The following is a 27,751-nucleotide window of genomic DNA, read 5'->3' on the forward strand; positions in this document are numbered from 1 at the left end:
TTTATATAAGTCTAGCTCTCTAGGATGCTGCAACGACAAACATGAGTTATACACCCTGTAAGAAAAGCTAATGATACTTCCCCCTTAACCTGTGCTATCCCCTACTAAAATATATATCTTTTACAAGCACAGAACCTCAACTTGATTTGCATCTGAAAACAAAACATAACGAAACAAAACAGGTAAAGAAGAGTAGTTGAGGCTTGGGTTGCAGGAAAGCAAAAGAAATACATGTGTGTTGCAAAGCATCTTAACCTCCAGTGATTTATTGGCCCTCAGCCAAGTTATCAGGGGAATCTAATTCTTCTTTATTATTCAAATAAACCACATTTGGCACCATGGTTCCCTTTCAGAATGGCTGCACAAATAGACTGAGTACTGTCATTTATTTGACCTTGTACTGGTGCGCTGGAGCTATAATTTTATTTGCCATTCTAGATAACAAATGCAGAGAAATCCAAAATTTGGAGATGCATCACCATAAGGGGAAAGGCATTCAAGCTGTATATCTCTGTCTGCTGACCCCACCAGTCTGTCTTTTTTTTTTTAAAGACCAAAATTTCAAACAACCATTTATCCCCTTTGCCCTTGACCTCTATCTACTCTTATTAGATCTGTGGCTGTACTGTCCCTTTGCACAATCTTCCTTGAAACAAAACAATTTGTAACCTTGCCTGTTTCTATCTTGTGACTGATCTTATGGAAAGGAAATAGTCTATATGGGGTCAGGGACTATATACAAAGAAGAAAAAGGAAGGATTTTCATAATAGGCTGACTGGATATTGGTACCAATGGAGAGGGTGAATTTAAATTGGGCTTCCAGGAATCCAAGGTTGGCTTATTTACCTATAGTATATTCTAATGATATTAAAACTAAAATAATAATAATAATTTTCTAATTATATCAAATATGATTTTTTAAAACTAAGCTCCATGATAACTACAAAGCCATTAACTGCAGATTAGTATAAGGATCATTTCCTATAAAGCATTGTTAGGAAAAAAAAATAGTTAGAAAATGGTAGCTATTTGCATGTTCTCACTAATAGTGCCTTCCTCACTCTCCCTCTGTCCCCCTTTAAGATAACAGGATTTAGAACAAGAACAAGGCATCTTAGAAATCAGCAACAGTGTAAGGGGAAAGAGTCCTCCCTCTGTTACTTAGGTTTATGATTCTGGGAAAGACATTTCACTTCTCTGAGCTTGAGTTTCATTATCTGCAAAAGGAAGACATTGCCTAGAACTCTCCAATTCTAAATTTAAGTTTCTATATTATACAGGTAGATGGTGGGGGCTCTGGCATTAGGAAGAATTCACCTTCAAGAGTTCTCTAGCTTCAGACACTTACTGGATGTATGACCCTAACTAAGTCACTTAACCCTATCTGCCTCAGTTTACTCATCTGTAAAATGAGCTGAAGAAGGAAATGGAAAACTACTTCAGTATCTTTGCCAAGAAAACTCCAAACAGGGTCATAAAGAGTTGGACAAGACTGAAAATAATTGAACAATAACAACAAAATATTGTACGGGGATCTAAATTTGAGTATATAATTTTATAAAGGACTCTTCCATCTCTAAATCCTACAATCCAATCCAACTCTAATTTTTACAGATGAGGAAAATGAATCTCTGAGATGACAAATGATCTGCTTTAAACTTTTTAGTAACTTTTTGGAATCTTAGCAAGCCACTTAAAAAAAAAAGCAGGTTCCTCTAACCAAAAAAAAAAAAAAAAAAAAAAAAAAACTGAAAGGAAAACATCACTGACTTTGCCTATATTTGGAGTTCTATCTCTTTGTCTTTGAGAATGTTCTACCAGAAAGCCAGATCATGTCTCCCAGGGAAAATAGTAGAGTTTATGGTGTTGATGAGATTATTTGTAATAATTAATGGTGATTCATATGACCATTCTTGTTTCTCACATAAAAGACAGCACTAATGAAGGCAAACTCAGCCCATTTTCATCTAATTCTTAGCCTCACCTGCAGAGAAGTAGCTGTGCAATGGTACTGTAGTCATTGCTTTGTCAGTGGAACACTGAGGAGAAATTCTGCTTCTTACCACCTATGAAAGCTTGGACCAGTCGCTTTTTTAAACTAATATGCAACCTCTTGTGCATTGCTGGTTCCCTTTATTCTTTTGGGGGAATTTCATAAGAAATGATTATTACTTACACTTGAAGTCAAACTGAATCCAGTTGTTCCCTTTTCTTTCCCTTTTGCTTTGTCCTGATTTTCCTAGTTGTCTCTAGTTAAGGTGATTATCTTGATATTGCTTTGTAATAGCTATAGATGGCACAAGAGGGTGCAGCACTTGGGACAAAGTAATTTAATCCCTATGAATACTAATTAAAATTGATATTTGGGGATTTTTTACATCAAGACTTGTGCTGTGTGACTGCCCACAATTACAGAAAGTATACTTATTCTTAATCTGCAATCTACTTCTTAGAAGTTAGTTTAAATATATAACTATATTGATCTGGAGATATATATATATATGTGTGTGTGTGTGTGTGTGTGTGTGTGCAAACACATACACAGAACATGTCATTTGCATATATTTATATAAATGCCGATTTATTCATATTCTATGTATATGTATTATATATCTATACCTTTATATCAATTACAATGTCAAAAGTGGGTTCAGGTATCATCAGAGTCAATTTCATTGACATCATCATAGTGGGACCAGCTCTGGGAACACTTTAACGAAAATGACTGTCATGCACATTTCTTAGACATCAGCAGCTGTTGCTCTGGCCCAACAGAGTGTAAAAGAGAAAAACTGATTCGGCAGCCTTTGCAGTAATGTAACAAAGCATGACTCAATGGATCGTTTCCCCATCCTTTCCTAGGCATATGGATTTTAAAAACCTGTATACCTCTAAACACTTCAGAAAAAATAAGAAATTAAGAAAAGATAAAATTGGTGCTTTAAAATGATAGCCACAATAACATATAACAACTTGCCAATCTGTCCTATAATTCTGCAGAATCTATGTAGGATCTGTCTTCAACATCTGAATGTGCCTCTTTAACAGCATTATTTACAAAGGAAAGGACTGGTGGAAGGAGATATCTTTCTTGTTCATATCTGACAATCCTCATTGGTTCCATGTCAGTGTCAGGAATTCAACAACATATCATCTCTTATTCCTCTAATAATTTTCAAAAAATAATATTGACGAAAATGGAATTAAAGAGAGATTGCTTAAGCATTTGGGATGATTTGTCAAAAAAAAAAAAAAAAAAAAAAAGAACATATGCTTTATAAAGCCTAACTGGGATCTGCTGGAGCATCATTTCCTTTAATTTCATTTCACTGATGAACTCCTAAGAGCCCTGAAGTGGTCACTGAAAAAGATAGGAGGGCTATCCCTCAATTACTTACTTAGGATTCTAATTTTTCTCTAAGCTTTTATTTTATTATAGTCAAATAGCTAACATTTACAGAGTGCTTTAAGATTAACAAGGTACTTTACATACATTACTTCAATCGATCTATCACCAAATCTTTGCTTAGGATCACCCCCTCCCAGCCCTGAGCATCAGTGTCTGAGATTTAACATATTCATTTAATATTCATATGACCTCAATCTTCTCTTTGATTTTTGTGCCCCAGATACCTTGATGATCACATATGAAAGAAGCCCCAGAAGGTAGTATAAGACCTTTTTGCTGTTTTGCATTTCCCTATTCTATTCAATCAATGTTGCCTAATAAAGACTTGTATATTCTCTACCTCTTGTCTTTACCTGTTCATTTGACAGTTTCCGTCAAAGATGCTGAATGAGGCTCAAACAGATGAAGGCCACAGTGTATACTCAGTCCATATTTTACTGGATAGTCATCTACTTTAAGGAGCAATATCCAGAAACATGTTTTGTCTAAAGATTAGAATTGCCTGGATAGGAGATGCCAAATACTGTAATGTGTCCACAGAACTATTTTATTTAGCAGAAGTCTCAACAATTTGACACAGATTTAGGGTAAATATAGATCCAATGACTATAGTTGAATAGTAGTGGAATAAAATGCTTTTAAGGAGAAACTAGCACAGGGTTAAAGCCAAATTTTCCTTGAACAGATGATATTTCAGATGGCCACACTATTCCAGATGCACCAATTTCCTTGAAAATCCAATCCATATATGTGCATATGCTGTGCTGGCAGGAGGACTGCCTGAAATGGCCAAAACCCAAGAGCTAATATTCTTTTGGCCAGAATAATGCAATTATTATTTTCCTAGCTATCAGTCTAAGCATACAGAGCCATCTGTTATGCAAAGCAAACATACACATCTCAATTACAGAAAATGCAGTTGCCTTGACAGAATTTGGATTACACCACTAACCAGGGCTGTAAAATTTGTTTTAAGCGACTGTATAATGGATGCCTTTCAGGAGCTCCATAATTAGCATTTACCTGCTTAAGCTAATTATTCATCCTTCTTCTTTACTGGCTTATTAAACTTTGTTGGATACTATGCATAAAACAGATTAATACAAGCGCAATATAATCATAAACACCCTAGTTCTGGAGCTTGACAGGGTTAGCAAGATGGTGGCGCACCAGTTTCAAAATCGGAGAGCCCTGATACGGAGTCCCAAACAGATTAGGGCAAGGATTAAAGCCTATTACCAAACTAGGGGCTTTAATGAGATACAAGAATACTAATATTGAGTTAACAATAGCTCAGTTTCTATTTCTATCAGTTGGCTTGCTAAATCCTGAAGAAAATATCATCACTTGTGCAGGAGTTAAAAAGACCCTCATTCTGATTTTAAGCAGATCACAAGCTTCCCTCCTCCCACCCAGATAGCAAATATCCTTCTTCATTATTCTGGTATGTCTTTCTTGATTTATCCATTACACAGCAAATTCCCTGGCAACCAAGAGACTCCAACGGGGCTGGCAACCTCCCTAAAAAAGTGCCAACTTTCAGGAGCAATGAGCCTGGAGAGGGCCACTGTTAAGAAGAGGGACCCATCTTATCCCCATCTCTCTCTCCACAGGGCAAAGGGGTTAGAAGGAGATGATCCGACTTGGCAGGTCCTTACACAAACCTGTATGCATGTGTGCGTATGTTTGCACATACACATACCCTCTGCCCCTTTGGCTGGGACTCCACAGTATCAAACATCAAAATGAAAAGGGCCAAATTCACCAGTCACCCTGACACTTGCAGATATGCAGATGTTTGGCATTGCAATAGATAAAAATATTCGGATAATTAGCTTAATTTTTCACTTTTTTTTTTGGTCAGGACATTTTGGCATTCTGTTGACACAGACTGAATTTCTCCCTTAAATCATTGTAAATTTCAGCTTTTTCATGATAAAAGATGAAGAAGCAATGTACAGGAGCTTTCCCCTTCCCCCTCCCCACTGCTGCCCTGCCCCCACTATTTCCTTTCTTTTAACCTCTGACAAACATGTGTTAGTAATTAAATGGCAAAATCAAAATAAATAACTATCTTATTTTATCAAATTGTCTTTCAGCATTAAGGAACATTTGCAAAGGCAGCAAAATATGTCCTTGCTGAAACCCTCCCCACAACACATTTTAATGGTCTCTTTCAGCATTTCTTGACTCCAAATGACTCTCTGTCATTGTGTCAGCTCCCAAGATAATGCAGGGTACTCCATAAACATCCAGTAATAGGACACAAGGGAAGCACTATTAGTGTGTCCCTCTCCTACTGGGCACAGAGGTTTCAAAGTTCAAAACAACTGAGGGAAGAAACTCCATTTGTTCTCAATAAATTAATAATGATTCTTTGGGGTGGGGGGGAGCACACGGGGGAAAGTTTTCAAGCCCAAGTTTATTTCAGAACAGTTAATCCTGTTCACCCGAGCTTCACAATGTACGCTCAGGAAGAGATGGGAGATTCCACTAAATAATACATTTGATAATTCATGCAAAGCAGAATATTCCTTGAAGAATGGAAAAAAGCACAAGAGTGAAGTCATTCACACAATCACCTTTCAGAATCCATTTTTGTTTTACTTACTTGGGAGAGGCCTAGGTAGATGGAGACAGTTTCTGAAATGTACAAAAATTTTCCTTCTTGATTTAGTGCAAATACAAATCCATCCAGGGACTGCAGAAGGAAAAAGAAAGAAAGAAAAAAAAAGGCAGATATGAATTGACTGATAAATAGAGAAGATACTGCTGATATTTAGCAAAGGGTCATTTTGGTTATAGACTAGGACAAAAGCATCACACTTTTATTTCAGAGCATTGCTTTCTTTGCTCAGCTTGTTCCTACCTGGTATCCTCTCACACATCTTTTTTTTTTTTTTTTTTTTTTTTTTTTGGCATTGCATGGAATGCAAAGCAATAAAATGGCTGAATTTACTGTAAAAATCCTTTATTGGGGGTGGGAGGGATTCCTTACATCTCTGGCATGCTGATCATGAGATAATTCACAATGTATAAAAATGAGAAATTCCAGATGCTATGAAATACTTCCCCTGCATTTTGGAATTTAATTGTTATTCAGACGAAAATAGCCAAACTCTGTTAGCCAACTTTAAGAGGAATGGAAATTATAATAAGGGGTGGCTTGAATAAGAGAGAAAAAAGAATCATTAAAGAAAGGAGGACTATATGCAAAGAAAGTCAGATGTCCACTTGAGTCACTTTGCATATCAATAATTTGTTAATTAATAGAGGAGTATATGTCATTTTCTCCATGCTTCTTTCTTTGGTATAATAACTAACAAACCAAGTCAATAGATTAGGGAGTGAATATGCTGGTGGGTGGCACCATTACAGTTTTATTTTTTACATACAAAAGTGTACATTAAGGTTGAGATCCAGTATTCATTATGACTCTTTAAATGATGATGGAGATGGGAATGGGAGTGGGGGGAGGGTAGGAGTGGGGGAAGGGTGAGACACCACACATTAATCCATAAGTCCTCAAACCTCACTGCAGTTTCCAAATGAAGGGCTGCATTTTCAATTTGATGAATGGTGTAAATCACTGTGGACTCAGATGGGAATATACCACTAAAATTGAGAATAAACTTGCTTTAAATTCTTGCATTTCAAGTATGGGTATTTTATGTGCTGAATTACTTCCATACTCCTCATTTTGTGCCATTTCTTTAATAAAAGGTTAACAGAGAGGTGAACATGCTTTCTTTTGCCATGGGAAAAATAATTATGAAGTTATAAAAATTGGTAATATCGATAGAGGTTGTGAATCTGAAAATATTTGGAGTATCACATTGGCCAGGAATCACATGGAAACTCACATCTAGTGAGATCAAAGGGAATTTTTTTCAGTAAGGGGAAGATGACAGAAGTATATGCAAAATCAGAAAGAAATACACTCTTTGCCAAATCCCTGTCATAATTTTAGCCTCTTTAAAATATTGAATGGTATTTTCTGAGCAGTTTTATTGTTTTGCTTCCTCCGCTTCCTGATTAATTTCTGCCCATGCTGTTGGTCCCCACCTCTGGTTTACTAGTTGGGATAAACAATTTAAAGTCTGCATTTGGGGGTGAGGAGTAAAAAAAAGATAAGATACATGAAGAACAATTATTTGGCAAACGGGGTCCATTTAAAAACACAGACTCCCTTTATATTTATATTTATAAAATTACAAAATACAAATCTACCTAGAGTTTCCTTGTTACAACATTTGTACTGTTAAAACAGCTCATGACTTATTAGAAAAATTATTCTTTTTCAAAATGATTAGCATGTGGGAAACATTGGAAAGATTGTAATCAGAGGACCTGTGTTCAAAATCATTCTCTATTGATTACTCTTTTGAGCAGATTGATTAATTTCCCTAGACTTCAGTTTCCTTATCTACAAGATGACAATGTTGGACTAAATGGCTTTTGAGATATCTTTCAATCCTGGATCTATGACACTATGATTCTATATCAATTATAATATTAGTAATAGCAGTTAAATCCAGGACATGATTATGAGATAATCGATACGTATTCATATTCCAAAGGGCCAAGTGAAAAAGTCTTGGCTTTCTTATATTAAAAAAAGATAGGCTGTAGGAGGCTTGGGTACAGAGATAGTTAAAGAAATTTCAAGAAGGAAAACATTTGAACCTATTAAAAGGAAAACCATTTAAAAACTGGGCAGCTTTGTTTTTAGTAGCAAACAAGCAAACAACAACAATAACAACAAAGTAGGCTTATACACAGCTTCTAATTTTCTGGGAAGATTTTAGTGAAGTTCTGTCCACATTGCACAAAAACATTCCATCATCTAAGTAACAAAAAAATCTACCAATCTGTTTGAAAACATGGGTCACAGATTGTTCAGATATTGCATAGACTGCTTGACTGAATTTTTTCCCATTTTTAAATGAAATTTTTTTTGTTACCGTTGCTGTTTATTCATTTCAGTCATGGCTGATCCTTTACAACCTGATTTGTGATTTTCTTGGCAAAGATACTGAAGTGGTTTGCCATTTCCTTCGCTAGCTCATTTTACAGATGAGGAAACTGAGGTAAACAGAATTAAATGACTTGCCTAGAGTCACACAGATAGCATTTTAGAGACAAGAGGCATCTTGGATTGAAACTCAAGTCTGAGTACCTTCAAAGTAATAATGATAAAACTCACAACCACTAAATTATGCATCTACTTCTAATAATAAGTTAGTATTTACATAAAAGCTTTAAGATGTACAATATACATTACAAATATTTCTCATTTCTGACTTTCACAGCAACCCTGGGAAGGAAGTATTATTATTATTATTATCTCCCTTTTACAGTTAAGGAAACTGAGGCTAATAGAGCTTAAGGACTTGCCCAGAGTAACATAGCTAGTATCTGAAGCAAGATCCAAAATTGGAACTTCCTGTCTCTGGATCCAGTATTCCAATCACTCTGCTATTTAGCTTAATAGTTCTAGAGGAAGAAGCAACCTTAGGAATCCAGTGTGATTCCTTCATTTTACAGATGAACTGTAGCTTGGAGAGGCTAAGTGATCTGTCTCAAATTATACTGGTAGTAAGTAGCAGAGCCAGCATTTGAACTCAGTCCCTCAGACTTTGGATGCTGTTTCACTGAGCCAAGCTGCTCACACTGCCATAGTTTTTCTCTATTTCAGAAATAAGCATGATTATAATTATCAGCACCCCATTCCCACCCCCCCCATGCCAGCTTTTTTGGGGGGAGGAGCATAACATGTTAGGTAGATCCTTGGAGAAGTTCCAGAATGCTTTCAAAGCTGGGTGGAATTTGGATGTCTCTGATCTCAAGAGGGTAGGTGGGGGGAGAAAATATTTTCATCAGTTAGACTCAGGAACCAAATGTGATTAATCTGAACGTTCTGTGGCATTAATTTTTTTTTTTTGATTTGAGAAAGCCATTATGTACTGTGCTGTTTCAATCACTGCAGGCTACTTTTTAATTTTTTTTTAAACTGCCCACTGTTTTCAACAGGCACCAATTAAGATTCTGAGGTCAAAGGGTTAATTACATCTTCTTACCCACTATGTAGAATTTTCTGATTATTAACCAAGGTTGGATTAAGATGAAAAAGAACCAACACAAATGTTAATGCTTGTCCCTCCTCCAGAAGATTTATTATAATACCATGCTGAAATCTATATGCTTTCCTCAAAGAGGTTGGAGAACAAAAAATCTTAGCAGAAACTGTAAAATGGACGTTTTAAAGGCATATAGTGTCTGATTTATCAAAACAGTATTCTTATTACTAAAAAAGTCTTAAGCTATTCAGAGAGGACTATTAGATGTCCTTTGTCGCATCCTAGTAAGAGTTTCTAGAGTGGTATCCACTCTGGAAATGAGGTTGAGATGTAGACATCATTGGCTATAAGACCTCTGGATAATAAAGCTAGTAATTATTATTTTTGTCCCTTGACATCACTGTAACATACAAAATGTAAGGCAATATTTCTTAACCTCTCTGCTTCCCCCCTCCAAACAGCTGAGTTCTTCTAACCATATCTGTTAGATTAGGAGTTATTTTCTCAAAGTATATGAGAGTTATTGTACCATTATGATTAAAAGTATACTGACATCCAAGGCATTGCTTAATGCATTGTGCTAAATGGTTTATATTTGTTGAGGTTTTGACCCAGCTATTTTTGCATATTCCTTACAGCTAAATTTCACACACTGAAATTTTATTCTGGTGCCTATAAAGGGGGAAGGATCCCCATCGATTGAACAGCTCCCGAAATCTCCTAATTCTTTCTAGTGTATTCCAATGCAGAGGGGAAAAAAAATCCTGTTTCTGTGACCTAACTCCAGTTAGAGTGAAGAATTACCAGTAGGCTAGGTTATTTTAATGACAGATTATTTTAAACTAAGCCTTCACCATCTGTTCCACCCCCTAATTATGAATGCAAAAAGAACATATTTCACAATTACATCAGTAAAAAGTAAGATATACGTGATTTAAATGCATGCATGTGTTCTTTGTCCAATGCACCATGCATCTGTGATGTTCTTCTTATAATTTAGCCTCATAGTTGTCAGGGATTGGGGGGGGGGGAGGGGATGCCCATCCATGATAAAGTAGATTCACTGATATACTCAACTTTTTCCCTGGCAAACACATCTTCTTAATTAGAGTTTTTCACTGTTACGACATAATGATATTATGACAAGAGCTGAGCATTAATTTGAGGATGGTGTCTATCATCCAGCAGATATAGAGCATTAGGTAACTGTTACAACGGTTTTTACTATCATTAAGGCAAGACAGTATGGTGCAGTGGATAGAGGTCCCTGCCACGGAGCCAGGAAGACAGGGGTTCAGGCCCTGCCTTGGGCACCTACTACAGCTGTGTGGCCCTGGACATATCACTTAACCTCTCAGTGTTTCTAGGAAACTCTATAGCTAGAATTTATAGAGAAAATGTTCATCTGTATCAGAAGAAGGAAATTACATATTAGGAGTTCCTCCATGCTGATGAAATCAGAAGTCCAGAACAACAACAAACAGGTATGATCCAAACATGGCCAACTAGGTGGATAGAGAGTCAGGAAGACTCATCTGCATGAGTTCAAATTCAGCTTCAGACACCAATGATGTGACCTTGGGCAAGTCACTTACCCCTGTTTGCTTCAGTTTCCTCATCTGCAAAATGAGTTGGAGAAGGAAATGACAAACCGCCCCTGTATCTTTGCCAAGAAAACTGCAAATGGGGTCATGAAGTCAGATATGATTGCATATGACTGAACAAACAATAACATGATATAAAAATCCTTCTAGCCAGCTGAGCAAAAGATTGTTATCAGAAATTGGCTCTCCTCAACAATGCGATGATTCAAGGCAATCCCAATAGGCTTGGGATGGAAAATGTCATCCACAGCCAGAGAGAGAACTATGGAGACTAAATGTGGATTGAAGCATTGTGTTTTCACTTTTTGTTTTCCTTTCTCATGTTTTTTTCCCTTTTTGGTCTGATTTTTTTCTTGTACAACATGACAAATATAGAAATATGTTTAAAAGAATTGTACATATTTAATCCAGATCAATTACTTGCTATCTTGTGAGGTAAAGGAGAGGGAGAAAGTTTTGGAACACAAAGTCTTACAAAAACGAATGTTGAAAACTATCTTTACATGTATTTGAAAAATAAAATACTATTGAAAAGTTTTTTAAAGACTGTCATCAGAAATATGTAACAATTCTACAAATAATTCCCTTGGGTTTTATAACACAGATAGAAGAGTCTGGGAATTAGGGAAAGGAATAAGCATTTATTAAGTATTTACTCTATGAAAAAACTCAGTCATTTCATTTGATCCTCAAAATACTCTGGGGAGATATGTTCTATTATGATTGCCATTTTTACAATTGAGGAGATTGGGGCAGACAGAGATTAAGCAGTTTTCTGAGGTTGAATTTGAACTCAGGTTTTCCTGATTCTAGGACCTGTGCTCTATCCACTGTGCCTCATAGCTGCTTCTAATCTAAGTCTGACAAACACAAAACATAACTGGCCTGTATGTGTGGCAAATACAGTATGGAGATATTCATTTTATGACACCATTTCATCATTAGATAAAAGAGTTGAGGCTAGGGAGAGAAGTTCATGGGTTTCAAAAGGATGAAATACAGCAATCCTTTGAAAGACCCTATGGAAGTACCATACACATCCTACCTATAGTTTTTAGGAGGTGATTCTGGGCTGTTAATAATACAAGTCTACATTCCTGACAACTTCAAGGAGATGCTGATCTTCACAAGGAGCTAGGGACTGGGCTCCAAATGTTTGGCTTGGAGTTGGGGTTCCCAAATCATGCTTTTATGGTCTGGGATTTATCAATTAAATAATGTGTAAAAACAAAAGCTACATTTATGGAAATAAGAATCCAAAAAAGACTGTTTTTCCCCCTCAGTGTAGGTGAGAACTGACATCAAAAAGGTTTGGACTTTTATTTAACTCTTAAAGTATCTTTTAAAAGAATTCTATGTCACTTTCCTTCCCTGCCTGATGAGCCAAAATTACAAAGGATAGTATTTTCATATTTTAATGCATAAGCAGCCTCCTAAAAATGTTGACCAAATTTAAGTTTCTATGAAACAAACCCTGCCTAATCACATAATGAAATGGCCCTGACTTGGATTCACAGATCCTACTTTCCCATTAATAAAGAATGACTATTCTCATTAGGAGCCTAAACTAGAGAATTATAACAATTTCAAGTCATCTTTTACTGTTTCAAAATAAACAAAAAAAACAATGGAATGCCAATTAAGTTGGCAAAAACAGGAAAGCAGAGAGAGAGATACATTCTATTCTTGAATAAAGTGCTTTAAATGGTAATGATGATGGTGAGGTGGTGAAATGTGAAAATAGGAATAAACCAAACCAAATTAAGATGCCTGCTTTCTGAGCAAGAAACTCTGGATGTGCTTTTTATTCATTAAAATTACATGTTTCAGGAACTGTGTACCAAAGTGTTCATCTTTCTTCTCTGAGATATTAGTTCAACAGAGTCTTGAGAGATGTGTATTTTCTGATTTTAGAATCAAACCAAATGGACAACAGATTTCACTATAAAGACCCTTTAGACCATGTGGCTCAATCATACCTTGCTCAATCAGAATTGTGGAATTTCTCCCATTTGGGCATATTTGATCAAGGGTATGTAAATGAATATTGCTTTAGATAGAGTATATTCTAATTTTGCTTAGCATGAAATAGGGGAACAAAAGCTTAATTCAGTTGACTAGACCACCGGCTATTATGTGAACATGTAATATCATCAAGGGCCACTTGGGTACTTTCAATTGGATATTTGACTCTATGTGACCCCATGTGGGATTTTCTTGGCAGAGATTATGTACTGATTTGCCATTTCCTTCTCTATGTTATTTACAGATGAGAAAACTGAGGCAAGCCAGGATAGTGATTTTCTTTCAAAAGTGGGTCTTCCAATATGTCTTTGAAAACACATTATACCTTCTCTCCTTTATATGCCTTACATTACAAACATTCTTGCTAGTCCCTGTACAAAATATTCCACATCTCATCTCCATCCATGCCTTAAACGTACTCTCATTCCTTCTGCCTTGTAAAATATTTAACGTTTTTCAAGGTTTAGTTTGAGGGCTATCACCTACATGAGATCTATTTGTGAGTTTATTCCTCATTTCCGTCCCCCTTCCAAGAAAATTACTATTTACTTTATACATATTTTGCACGTACTTATCCATGTCCAGGTCATAGACATATCCATGTCCATATTTTCTCCTCCAAGTAGAATGTAAGTTCTTTGAGGTCAAGGACTTCTAAAATTTTTGTCTTGAATTCTCAATATCTAGAATAGTGCCTCACATATAGTAAAAATGTTTATTGAATTGAAGTGATTTGTATTAATTGTTTATCCCCTAGCCTTTCATCTTCAGTTCCCTAGCCTCTGAGTTTTCTATCAAGTGGAGAGATCAAAGACAGCAACTCTATATTTTTAGTTTATAGTGATTCTCAGCCATGTTTTCTGTCCAGCTTTTGTTGTCTTTTAAGCTATTTACAGAGAATAAAAATACACCACCCAAAGAAGAAAATAAGGAAAGGATCTCTATTCGCCTGTTTGGGTAAAGATTCTCTCTAGGTCATAAATGCCTTTAGAGAATGAGTTATTTTTGGTGTTTGCTACAAAATATCTGCTATAGGGCCTACTGTCCTCAGATTTTGACATCCTAACTTCTGTTATGAGAAAAAAATTAAAATTAAATGAGACATTTGGAATTACAAAATCACTAAAATAGGTAATTAATAATTAATTTTGATAAAACTTAAAGCCTGGAGGTTAAAAAATCTTTAGGCTGGGATGAAATAGTTGTTAGATGGCCCCACCTGCCTACAAAATGAGATACAGTAGCTCCATTTGATTTTTTTCCGCTGTCTAAATGAGGAGAAAGGATCTAAGCTAGCCAATTTGTATAAAGAGTCAGTCTAGAGAAGTTAGAGAGAACTTTGCTCCAGAGAAGATTTAGGAGTTTACAAGTAGGAAATATTTTATGCCCTTTGGGTGATGCTATAATGTTTAAGAATGGGGTAGTGCTCTTTCTTTCTCTGTCTCTCTGTCTCTCTCTGTCTCTCTGTCTCTTTATCTGTCTGTCTGTCTCTCTCTCTCTCTGTCTCTCTGTCTCTGTCTCTCTCTGTCTGTCTCTCTGTCTGTCTCTGTCTCTCTCTGTCTTTCTGTCTCTGTCTCTCTCTCTTTCTCTCTCTGTTTTTCTCTCTCTCTTTCTCTCTCTGTCTCTCTCTCTCTTTCTCTGTCTCTCTGTCTCTCTCTCTCTTTCTTTCTTTCTCTCTTTCTCTACCTTTCTCTGTCTCTGTCTTTCTCTGTGTGTCTTTCTCTGCTCTATCCCCATCTGTGTCTCTGTCTTTTTGTCTGTCTCTATTTCTGTCCTTCTGTCTCTCTGTATTTCTCTCTGTTGTCTGTCTCCCTCTTTGAGGCTGTCTTTCTATTTTAGGCAGTTTGATGGTACAGTGGATAGAGTGTTTGTCCTGGAGTGAGGAGGACTTGAGTTCACATCAGCCTCAGACACTAGCTGTGTGACCTTGGGCAAGCCACTTAACCCTGCTTTCCTCAGTTTCCTCATCTGTAAAATGAGCTGGCAAAGGAAATGGCAAAACCCCCCAATATTTTTATCAAGAAAATCCCAAATGGAATCACTAAGAGTTGGATAAAAGTAAACAACAACTTATCTTATCCAGTCTAGAAGTACAGCAGCTACTCAGAACTTGACCCTAACATGGAAATCTTTATTTGTTCTTTTTTTCCAAATTAAGTCAATTCACCCTTTTATAAGTAGCTGGGGGCTATTGATGCTGAACTTAATTAGCTTTACCTCTACTGAAGCTCCTAACTCCTAAGGCAAGTTTCTACCATTATTCTTTCTGTCAACAAGGACTAAAAGCTTTGCTCATCTATTCCTACAGGTAAAGAGTTGAAAGTAACAATGATTAAAGAACCCTTTAATGAATTTGACAAATTAAAAAAAAACATTAAAAGATATTAATCTGATGCATTCACATGTGTTTCCATTCTAAAAACTATTAGTATATTTAGAGGAAAATGTTTTCAAAGATCTGTGGTCAGAAGAACCTGATGTGGTTTAGAACAAATGTGAATAAATGTGGTTTAGAAATTCTAGATCAGAAGAATGACTGGGTCAAGAAAAATGTTAACTTTCATTTAAAGAAATGATTGTGATGGTGTTCTTTATTCTCGTTTCATCTATCATTTCCCTAATTAATTACTAATTTTCCTAAATCCATATGAAGGTATAAGTAATATGGACCTATAATAGAAAATAACATTTAATTCCAGAAATCAACAAACCCAGGAATTATTTTTTTTGAATTTCTCTCCCAAGTAATTGCTTGGTTCTTTTGTGGTCTACATTTGTAATGTTGATATCTCTATATTGGTTTTCTGTGTATTCCAAATGCTTTGAGGCTGCCTTGCTTCACTGCCTTAGCTCAAGAGCTGATTCCATACAAAGCAGAGATATACATTTCTATGAAAATCAATTATTCTGATGAAATCTGAGAACTGGTTCTGAATGATTTCTGGATAAACAACTCAGCTTACCACTAGAGAATACTACTGCTCCAAAGACCATCTATTTCTTAATTGGATGACAGCACCAGGTGAGAAGACCCAAATAGATAAGTTGCCAATAGAACTCTATTTTTTTTCTTTTTTATTTAATAGCCTTTTATTTACAGGTTATATGTATGAGTAACTTTACAGCATTAACAATTGCCAAACCTCTTGTTCCAATTTTTCACCTCTTATCCCCCACCCCCTCCCCCAGATGGCAGGATGACCAAGAACTCTATTTTCATTCTAGGATTTGAAGGAATGTGAGCTACAGTTTTCTTTCAACCTCATTCTTTCCCCCACTCTCCTCTATGATTAATGACTGAATTCTGCAGTAACACATCAACCTTTGGGGAGGGATCAGGTCTATAGACCTGATCTATACCTGTGATCTCATTGGTAGAGGAAATAAAAATTTCTTTTATTTCTATTATTGAATAGATTAGCAGCCACTATATAATTTATGGCCTTAGAGAGCTCTTGTGGATGGGGGGGGGGAGGGAGGGAGGGACTGAGAGATTAAATAATTGAGTTGGGATTCAAGTATGTATAAGGGACAAAATTTGAAACCAAGTATTCTTGGCTCCAGGGACAGTTTTCCAACCACTGTTCCAAGTTTACCATGCAGTCCACTAGCATTAACCCAAATATTGTGCCCTGATGCTGTAAGATAACTTCATTGGAGAAATAGATGGTAAATAGCGACCCATCATGTGAATTATTTTTTTAACTGTGAAAGAGATAAATCCAACAAGAGCTAAATATAAGCTAAATAAATTCTTGAATTTAAAGAATTGACCAGTAGCCCTGTGTCTTATTGGCCCTACTTTAGCTTGGAGAAAGGCTAAAACTACCTATATAGAGAATTGCAAATTTTATAAAAGGGGAAAAGTGAGCAGAAGGAGAACTAGCAATTGGCAATCTCTACTCCTTAACTAAAGTTCTTTTTTCTTTATTTTTTTTAAAGTAGCTCTATTAAGGGAAACCTCCCTACCTTACCCTATTGCCACTTCATTAGCAATAACTCCTGATGGGTAAATTAACCATCCTCCATTACCATTACCAGGTTGGGAATGACCATTTTAAGTTACAGCTTTACATCATACGAAGATACTGTAAACAAAATTTAAGTAAGATTGAGGATTTCAAATGCTGTTATAATGTAAGTGATAGGAATCCAAATGATAATTGAAATGCAAGGAAACATTAAGATCATTTCATTGAATATAAAATTAGAACTGCTCAGGGTGGTCTGAAGTAGGTAAAGAACTTAGGCAAACTTCTAAAGTAACAGGCTTTGCTAGCTTCACATCTTTCTGGGCAGCCAAATCATATAGCAATATAATGTCATTTTCCAGTTTTGGGGGTTGAAATTTTAAAAAATTTGTTGACTGATTCTTTCCTCCCTCCTTCCCTTCTTATTTTCCTCTGCCCCCTTCTTCTTTACTTTTTTCTTTCTTTTCTTCCTTCCTCCCTTCCTTCCTCTTTTCTTTAATGTCAGTTCTTAAGCAGCTGAGCACTATGGCACCTAAAATTTTCATCATAATTCCTAGTACAACCAGGTATTTGATTACAAATTAGAACCCTGGAGTTGAATCTTCCATGTTAAACTACATGAATTAAGCTCCTTGATGAACATCTGAGATCATACCTTTCCAGAGCATATTGTCCCTGGCTTCTGATGCAAGTAAGAATAGAGGAGAGAAAACAGTCCATCATGTCAGTTATTAGTTGCCAATAGAATGCTTCCCTATCCTTCCTCCCTCAACCACCATCTTATACTAAATAAAGAATAAAATAATGTTCTAGATTGTTCAGAACCTTGTAGTGTTGTTCCAGGGTAAAAGGCAATGAAAAAAAGACCACAGATCACACGTTGTGGTATCCTAGATATAGAATAAAAATTAACCTTAGAGGTCATCTAATCTAACCCCTTCTTTTTCACCTGAAGTCACACAGGTTCATAGAAGCAAAGATGTAGATTAGAAGTCAAAGGGCATCTAGTTCAATCTCCTCAAGTCACAGATAAGGAAAATGAAGTGCATTGAATTAAATGACTCATCCAAAGTCACACGTAGACAATCGACAGGTTTTGAATCATAAACCTTATCCAAGGTTTCTAACTCCACAGATAGTGTCCTGTTTCTACAGTACCACACAAACTCCTGCAGTGAGTATGTCCAAGTATCTTCACTGTCACAAAAATTTCACTAAAATCTATCACTGACTTTGATGTGTACCATCCAGTATCTAGCCCCCTCCAAATAAAATCTTATCTCTTTCTACTGTCTCTGGAAAGATAATTGTCTCCCAATGAAGGAAAAATTTCAGAAAGGGATTTGTGTGTGCCATTAGATTTTGGATCAAGCGCATTGTGTACCTAAACAGCTTTCAGCTTTTCCCATTACCCTAAAATCATACATGAAAAAATGAATCAAAACATATTTGATCATTTATAAGCATTTTTTGTAATATGATTTATTTAATTAATTCAGCTCCTAAATTTTGGACTGACTCCCTGATCAAAAGAATATTTGTCCAGCCTTATCATATAGATTAGGATGCTTAGAAGTGTTATTTGAATTAAAGAGAAGCAATGATTTCCTACTGAAAAATTTTGCTTTCTTGAAGATCAAGCTATAATTATTACAAGTATCCTAGTCAGTTAAGAAACTGAGGACACAAAATCTTTGCTCATAAGCAATAATGGTTTCCCCTCTTTTAAACCATACCTTGAATTGTAAACCTTGGGAAGCCTTATAGCTTAATATAAGTTTTAGGAGTTTAAAAAGTGAATGCGACTTTAGGCTGTAATGAGAAGTAAAACAAACAGGAATAGAGAGAGTATAGTGTGGTCCCATTCCTCTCTGTCCTGATGAAGTCACATCTGCAGGAACCTGTTCAGTTCTGTAAACCACATTTTAGGAAAGAAATTGATCAGCTGACATAGGCCCAGAGGAGGGAAATCAGGAAGTGAAAATTCTCAAGTTTATTCCCAGTAAGGAATAGCTGAAGAAACTAAGAATGTTAAGTCCAGAGTGGAGAAGACTTAGTGGGAATATGCTAGTTTTCTTTAAGGAATTGACAAGTCACTGTCACTTGGAAGTGGGAGTAGACATGTTTTGTTTTGCATCAGAGGGTAGAACTAGAAATAAGTGGCCAAATATAGTCTTGTGAGCTACGCCCAGAGAAAGAACTCTGGGTGATGACTAAAAACCATTACACTGAATTTCCAATCCCTATATTTATGCCCACCTGCATTTTTGATTTCCTTCACAGGCTAATTGTACAATATTTCAGAGTCTGATTCTTTTTGTACAGCAAAATAACGTTTTGGTCATGTATACTTATTGTGTATCTAATTTATATTTTAATATATTTAACATCTACTGGTCATCCTGCCATCTGGGGGAGGGGGTGGGGGGTAAGAGGTGAAAAATTGGAACAAGAGGTTTGGCAATTGTAATGCTGTAAAGTTACCCATGCATATAACCTGTAAATAAAAGGCTATTAAATAAAAAAATAAAATAAAATAAAAAGCTATAAAAAAAACAAAAAAACCCAAATATAGTCTTGTGGCCAAATAAGAAGAAAAGAAAAGCCTTAACAATGAAAGGTATCAAAAAAGTTGAAAAAGCTGCCTTGGTAAGAGGAAGAAGGGACAGTGTCAATTTCCCTTGAGTAGAGACCTTTAATAGAAGGTAGAAGGGGGTGGAAGCTAGAAGCTTAACCATTTGTCAATTATTTTGTCTAGAGCATTTTTGTTCAGGTATAAGTCAGATGAAGTAGCTTCTGATGATTTCTTTCAATTCTGAAATTCTACGTTTGTGTAAACTCAATCTATGGTTCTATTAATGAATCTATGAATCAAACACAATAAGTTTCTGAATAACCCAAGAGTTTTAGAGAGAATACAGCTTCTTTATCTTATTATCTATAGAGCAAGGGAAAACTAGAATGCATTGATAGGAGTATACATTACAAAAGTACCAAAATAATCCATGCAATCTGCCATTTTGCTAATGGACACATTAAGAAAAATTGACTGGTTAGATTCTATGATATTCAAATTTACAAAACAATGACCTATTTAATATGCTTTTCTCTCCACCAACCAAAGATAGGATGGATAGAAATGGCTTAAAAACAGTTAAAATTACTTTTGTGTTTCATTTGTGAGTTGTTACTGGAGAAAAACAATACTTGCTGGCATAATTTGCACTGACTCCACTCATATTTACCATTGCTACTTTCTTTCCCTCCTAAACAGTATGTCATGAACACTGCATTTTACTGGAAATACAGACAATTTCTTCTTGAAGTTATATATTCCAATTTATAAAAATTTATAAAAAACTAAAATGCTAATACACATTACTTCTCTTGTTCAGTTTTTGGTCAGGTTTTCATTAGGTCTGCTGTCTCACATGTTTTCAGTATTGAGAATAGAGATTAGTGTCTTTTGCCCCATGGAGGGAGTAGCCTTCAGCATAATGTATTTAGAAAAGACAATTGAATTCTTAGCCATATATGTGAATTTATTCCTTCAATGATTAATTTTCAACCAAATGGCTCTTTCCTCTGTCCTAGAAAAAAGGTTTTTCTTTTAAAAATGTTTTATTGATATTTTTTTTTACATCACTCACATTTCCCACTGTACTCCCTCCTTTCCTTTCCTAAAGAGTCATCTATTATAATAAAGCATTTTTTGAAGAAGGAAGGAAAATATATCAGGAAAACTAACCAACATGGTAAGAAATATAGCAAAGTTGACAATATATTTAATGTTCTAAATTCATGTTCCCTCATTGATTGGGAGGGAGGAAGGTGGAAATATTTTCTTACATTAAAAATGAGAATTTTAAAAAATAAAATAGTTCTAACTTTTAAGTAGTATTAAATTTTCCTGGAACATTATAAATGGCCTTTGTAAAAACATTCCCAGTCCCTTCTCCATATGACAGACCTATAAGAAAATAGGCTATTGTGATATGAAATAAAACCTTAAAGATCTCATTAAAATAGTTGGATTTTAATAATAGCTTTTTCTCAGCATTGTTTCACTTATTTCTTTCCTATTCCTCATTTATCATTCTTTCTCCGCTTTTGCTTTTATCTATCTTATTGTTGTTGATGTTGTTTTATAAACCAAATCATTCAAAACTCCCTTTAGCCTCTTTCACCAACTTGGCACTTGAACTCATAGGATGGTTCTCCAGAGGCAAACATGTTTTCCAGGGTTCTAGAGAGCAATTCTGAGAGGTTGAGGTTTCTAATAATGTTGCTCCTAGGCCCCAATCTAGTGTGTTCTGCATTATCAATGAACCATTAGAACTCTCTTAGTTTTTAGAAATAGGTAGTTAATGAGAGATTGCAACATTCTCCAGCCCAGAGGTGCACTTTCCTTTTGTATTGTAAGCCAATATTCTCCGCAGCTGATTCCTGATTCTATATCCAACCTTTCCAATAAAACATATCTGATTTGATTTATAAAACTGCATTGTGGATATGTAATATCTTCGTCACTTACTGAGGCAACTAATGAACTCTAAGAATTATACATTGCTTCTGTTTTAGAATAAAATGTATACAGAAAATATCTGGAGTTAAAAAAGATCTTAGCATTCAACAAATCTAATCACCTACCCTACTTCCTAGATCAAGAGATTATAAATTGTTCCTATGATTTAGCCACGTAAAATATATGAACTAGAGTCAAGATTTGAACTCATATCTTGACTCAAAATCCAGTGTTGTTTCCATAGCACCACGTCTCAATCAAAGGAAGAATAGAAAGCAATATGTTTCTTCCAACAAGATTTGTTTATCCTAGCATTGACCTCTGCCAACAAGCAAGATTTGTTCTATCTTCTTGCTTGGGGGTAGCTCTTAAGTAAGAGGATTAGCTACTTTGATTTTTTATTTAAATGCTTAATAGAATGGAAAATGACTTCCCTAAAGGATTGAGCACCTAAAGACTCAAATTGGCCTCAAGAAATGACTTTTATCCTGCAGCAAATTTTAAAACAAGAAGAGTTTTACAAATACAACCCTGTGAACTTTATAATTTCCCATATATCCCCTCTCCTTTCATTCTAGGTGGTTGTGCTTGCTTAAGATGTTTGCTGCTCACCCTACATCTTTACTTTGGCTTTAATCCTTAGCAGAGTTCCTTTAGCATAATGGATCCTAGAATGGCAGGGCAACTGAATGCTTTGAAATATTTCTGAATTTTCACCCTCTGTGGCTAATTGGCTACCCAAGGTCCTTTCTCTCAGTAATGGAGAATTAGCATTTTCCTTTCTTTAACTTCTATGCTATCTTTTTTTTTTTTTTTTTTGACATCACCTATATTTTCCACTGTATCAGTTCCTCAGACAGACAGTTATACCTCATAATAAAAACTATCAAAAAGAGAAAGGGAAAAAAATTCAACAAAAGTAACCAGTATAGTGTCTGGTATTATAAATAGTGTTCTACATCCAAGATCCTGGGGTGTCTTCTTATATTGAGAATAATTTACTTTTTAAAAAAATCCTTGCCTTAAACTGAGTACATTCCCAAAAGTTAGGGAATAGCTGAATAATTTATGGTAGATGAATGTTAAGGAATATTATTGTTCTATCAGAAACGATCAGCAGAATGATTTCAGAGAACCCTGGAGAGACTTCCATAAAGTGATGCTAAGTGAAGTGAGTTGAACCAAGAGATCATTGTACACAGCAACAAGATTATGTGTTGATAAACTCTGATGAACATGGCTCTTTTCAACGTTCAGGTGATTCCAATAGACTCATGATAGATAGAGCCATCTGCATCCAGAAAGAGGACTTTGGGGACTGAATGTGGATTACAACATAGTATTTTCACCTTTTTTGTTGTCGTTTGCTTGCTTTTCCTTTTCTTTCTCATTTTTTTCCCTTTTTGTCTAATTTTTCTTGTGCAGCATGATAAATGTTTAAATATATATAGAAGAATTACATATGTTTAATATATATTGTATTGCTTGCTGTGTGGGAGAAAGGGTAGGTGGAAGAGAGGGAGAAAAATTTGGAACATAAGTTTTTACAAGAGTAAATGTTGAAAAATATCTTTGCATATATTTTGAAAATAAAAAGCTATTACAAAAAAATCCTAGACTTTTTAACATTTAACTACTATTGAAACTTCTGAGTCTTTTGCCAATAGACATCACACACAGCTTTTGTTCTCAAGGAATTTACATTCTGTAAAGGGAGATAATACACAAATACATGTATGCATGTGTGTATATCCACACATAAACATGCAACTATAGATCATAATAGATTAAAAAATATAAGATGATATAGGGCATTAAAAGCTGGAGGGATCAGGAAAGTCTTCACATAGAAAGTGGTGCTTGGACTGAGCTATGAAGGAAAAGATTTTTAAGAAGTAGAGATGAAGAAAAAGCATATACTGGTCAAAAAGGACAGCAAATAGAAAGATGAGAAACATCAGGAAGACCAGTCTTGCTGGACTTCAGAACATGAAATAGAAAGGCAGACTGATGGCAGATTGTAAAATTCAAAGAAAAAACTAGAACAAAGTTTGTGAACAGACATATAAAGTTATCGCTATTAGATTAATTTTTATATTTAAGCAACACATTGAGTCCTATTGCATAGCTCTAAGTTACTCTGCATATATTGTTCTAAGTTGCTCTTATACGCTTAGGCACAGGTCTCCACAGTTCTCATCAGATGAGAAGGTTTAGCTAAAAGATGAATGATTAGCTTTATGAATAAACATAAAAATGGGACGGTGGCTTAGGAAACCCTAAGCTAAAATTCTTCTTACAAGCTGTATGATCATGAACAAATCACTTTTTAAAAAACGTTTTTGACTTTATTTATTTAATATTTCCCCCCAGTTACATTTTTAATTAAAGCTTTTTATTTTTAAAACATATACATGGATAATTTTCAACATTCACCCTTACAAAATCTTGTATTATAAATTTTTCCCTCCCTTCCCACTACCTCCTTCCTTAGATGGCAAGTAATGCAATATATATTAAATTCTTCTATACATATTTCCACAAAAATCATGCTGCACAAGAAAAATCAGATCAAAAAAGGAAAAAATGAGAAGGAAAACAAAATGCAAGCAAACAACAACAAAAAGAGTAAAAATACTGTGTTGTGATACACACTCAGTTCCCACAGTCCTCTCTTTGGGTGCAGATGATTCTCTTCATCACAAGATCATTGGAACTGGCCTGAATCATCTTATCGTTGAAGAGAGCCACGTCTATCAGAATTGATTATTTTATAATCTTGCTAATGAACAAATTAACTTTTACTTAACAAATTAGCTTCTCTTTGCCTCACTTTATCTGTAAAATGGAATAATAATACCCACAGAACCTGCTTCTTAGAGTTTTGTTGAAGGCACTAAACTGGGACAGATGGATTATAAGAGAGAGAAAGTGGTAGGATGGTAGAGCCCATTAAAGAAAACAGGACCACATTACCTCACTTCTATAATAGTAATATCTTAGTCCTACTTTATTGAAAAATTAAATTCTAGGCTCCTTCAGAACAGGGTTTGTATCTCATTTACTGCTGTCTCCCTGAAATCTAGCATAATATCTTGGGATATTATGGAAAGAGCTAAACAAATGCTTGTTGACTTGAATTGTTGACCAAGTGGAAATTCTAAGGTATGCAGGACTTGATTCTATCCTAGGAAGATACACAGAAGCATTATATTAATATGCTACTTATACACAGAGAAATACAAATTATGGAAGGCTGAATCCATAATATAACAGAACAGACTAATTAAAATCAGTCCTGAGACTCCAGCCTACACTATTTTTGTTAATTTTATTTTTAATCAGTATAGTTAAATAAAATATTTCCCTATTATTTTGAGCATATTTAAAGGGACTGAGTGAGAGAAGCAAAGGAAAACTCCTTTTTAGAGAGGGTTAGGAGTCTCTGGAGATAGACTTTTAAGCTCTGTATTTGACTTATAAAATGCTGACCAAGAATATTTCTAGTTTTTTTTTTTTTTTTAAGAACAAGTCTCTTAATTACAATGGTTTAAAAGAGAAAGAAAGAGAGCATACGTGAAAAGAGGTTAGACATGTCCTAATTAGAATACTTAATTGATTTGGGACAAAAAAAATTAATCAAATTTAAAAACTGAAAAGCTAGAAAAGAGCTTCACCTTCTGTATATACATAGAAAGTCATCACTGTCACTTGCCCTCTGAATCATCATAATGATAAGCAAAAGCTCAAGAGATGTTTCCATGCTACAGAGTATCAGAATACAAAATGACCTTGTTGGGACTTTGAAAAACTTTCAAAAATAAATGGAAGGTCAGGAAAGACAAACACTGTAGGACTTTTTGGCAAGGAAAAAAAAAACAAATACTACCAATAGTAGCCCATGAAAGTGGACTCAGTTGAAATAGGACAGAAAAAGATTGATTTTCTGCAATAAAAAAGTATGCATGGGAGCAAATGAAGGATTCAATTTATAAACTGAATTATAAAGGAGTTGGGTTCCAAAAGATTTGTTTGAATCCAAAAATCACATTTTCCTCCAGTAATATCTATATTTTGATTTTTCCCCCCCTGAAACTTCCCCCCTTCAACTTTTCTTTTCCCTAAGATCTTAATATTATAGTTTGGTAAGGATGAGGTTAGGGTAAAGAAAGTGATAGATGCAAAAAGAAAGATTGTGAAATATGAAAGGATTACCAGTACCAGAAGTGCACACTTTGTTCCTTCCTACATTTGTGTGCTGAAGAGAAGCTAGTGCTCTCCTTATAACCAATGCTGACAGCTAATGTTTCCCTGACCTCCTAATTTAGTCATACTATCTTCCATACTGTGCTAACATCTTTCAAAGTAGAATAATAATTCCTCTGAAAAAGATGATGGTGGGATGATCCTGTTATTGTTCCTGTAGCAGTCTTGTGGTTAATATGTGTATGTATGTAGGGAGGTCAGAGAAAGAAAGAGACCAAATGACCTATCATTTCAGAATTCTAGGTTGCATATTGATTGCCTAGATAGCAAGATAAATCTTTAAAGAGCTATCAGCCAACTGAGTAGAAATCTGAAGTACAAAACAAACAAATAAATAAAAACTGACTTTACCTTAACATCAAACAAAAGATTTAAATAAACACTTCAGGGTGAACCTCAAATGTGTAGCAGCTGCATAAGATAATGCTTGAAAAAGATCCCTAAAGATAATGCTGTCTCAGTAAGATTTTTTCTTATGTTATTATAAAAAAATGCAATTAACTCATAAGAAACAATGTTAAAATATACTAGAAACAGTAGACAGATATATACATTCTCAGACATTCATTTGTCTGACAGGCTGGAAACTCTGGCAAGTCTAACTTAAATCCATAGAGGTAGGCTGGGAAGATACTCATACATCACTCAAAGGAGGATTAGAAATATCTTCTGCCATGGCTGTTATTACTTTTATGTGATAATCCTAGGTGATCCTTTTAGACAGCTTTTTTTTTTTTTTTTAAAGAAAAGCAACTTTATATAGGTATTATTATATTCATTCTCTCAATCAATGTAGTAATATATAGGATATCCCCATATTAGAGATGGCAATACTGAGACACAGAAATTGACTTGCATTGTATCAAGCATGCAATCCTATGTCTGAGCCAGCAGGAGAATGTCAGTCCCTTTATGCAACATGCACATGCATCCCCAGTGTGAGTCGCAGGAATTTATACCCTATATGCAGTGATGAGATGGTTCAGATATCTTAATTATCCAACTACTTTAGAATCAGCTCCCTATCCCACACCCAGACTATCACAGCGTAAACTGGGTCTTGCCAATATTACAGCTTTAAGCAGCATTTACTCTTGTTGAACACAGCAGGTGGCAAAATGATTTAGCATCACAAGCAAATACATATGCTTGCTTGGGCCCAAATTCGAGAACAGATAAACCTCTTTTCTGGCCCATGGTTTAATGGACTAGAAATGTGCTAAAAGGCACCTAAATCATTGCATATGAACTAGCTGTTCCTCCCTTTGTTGCACAAGTGAACTTTTTTTTTTAAACCATGCACTGACTGCATTTAAAACAGTTGATCATAGGTTATACTCTTCTCCCATCCTGTATTATTACATTACTCCCCTGGCCACCTAACCCTACCACATCCAAATTAGCTCTTACAATATTTCTTTTCTCCTTTGGAAAAGGTATTGCCTCCATTTGGGGCACAGAATCCATGGTTGGTGGGACTTCAATACCACAGAGGTAAAGAGGAACTTTGGAAAATCAACTGAATGGGAGAAGATGTTAAGCAAGAGGTTACTAAAAAGATGCTGCCCTAGACAGTCACAAGAAGTGCCGACTGATCATTCTTCTTCATAAACGCCATTCTTTATTCCTGGTTCCCTTAGCTTGACGGTGTCTCCCTCTCCCTCACTCCTCCCCCTCCTATCATTTCCCCCAAAAGATACACACATCATTTTGCTTTTAGTATTATTCCTATTTTATGTGTTTTTTATATTCTTGTTTTCTGCCCTGAATCCCCTTGCTTCTATTTCCTACCTCCGTGTTTACAGAGACCTTTACTAGAATCACAGCGGTTGGAGAGACCTCTGATTTTTTACTCTCTTTCTTGTGATTC

The 27,751-nt window shown here is 35.4% G+C and overlaps 1 protein-coding gene across 5 annotated transcripts in view; it reads right to left on the bottom strand.

The window, feature by feature from the left end:
- The window catches only part of NPAS3 (neuronal PAS domain protein 3), a 1,088,682-nt gene that overhangs the window by 319,205 nt on the left and 741,726 nt on the right, over positions 1-27,751 (bottom strand). For all 5 annotated transcript variants that reach the window (XM_031949273.1, XM_031949272.1, XM_031949275.1 and 2 more), the window contains one exon: positions 6,022-6,111. In XM_031949273.1, the coding sequence (XP_031805133.1) occupies positions 6,022-6,111 (90 nt within the window). The remainder of the gene's footprint in view (positions 1-6,021; positions 6,112-27,751) is intronic.

This window comes from Sarcophilus harrisii, chromosome 2, assembly GCF_902635505.1.
Source record: "Sarcophilus harrisii chromosome 2, mSarHar1.11, whole genome shotgun sequence".
NCBI lineage: Eukaryota > Metazoa > Chordata > Mammalia > Dasyuromorphia > Dasyuridae > Sarcophilus > Sarcophilus harrisii.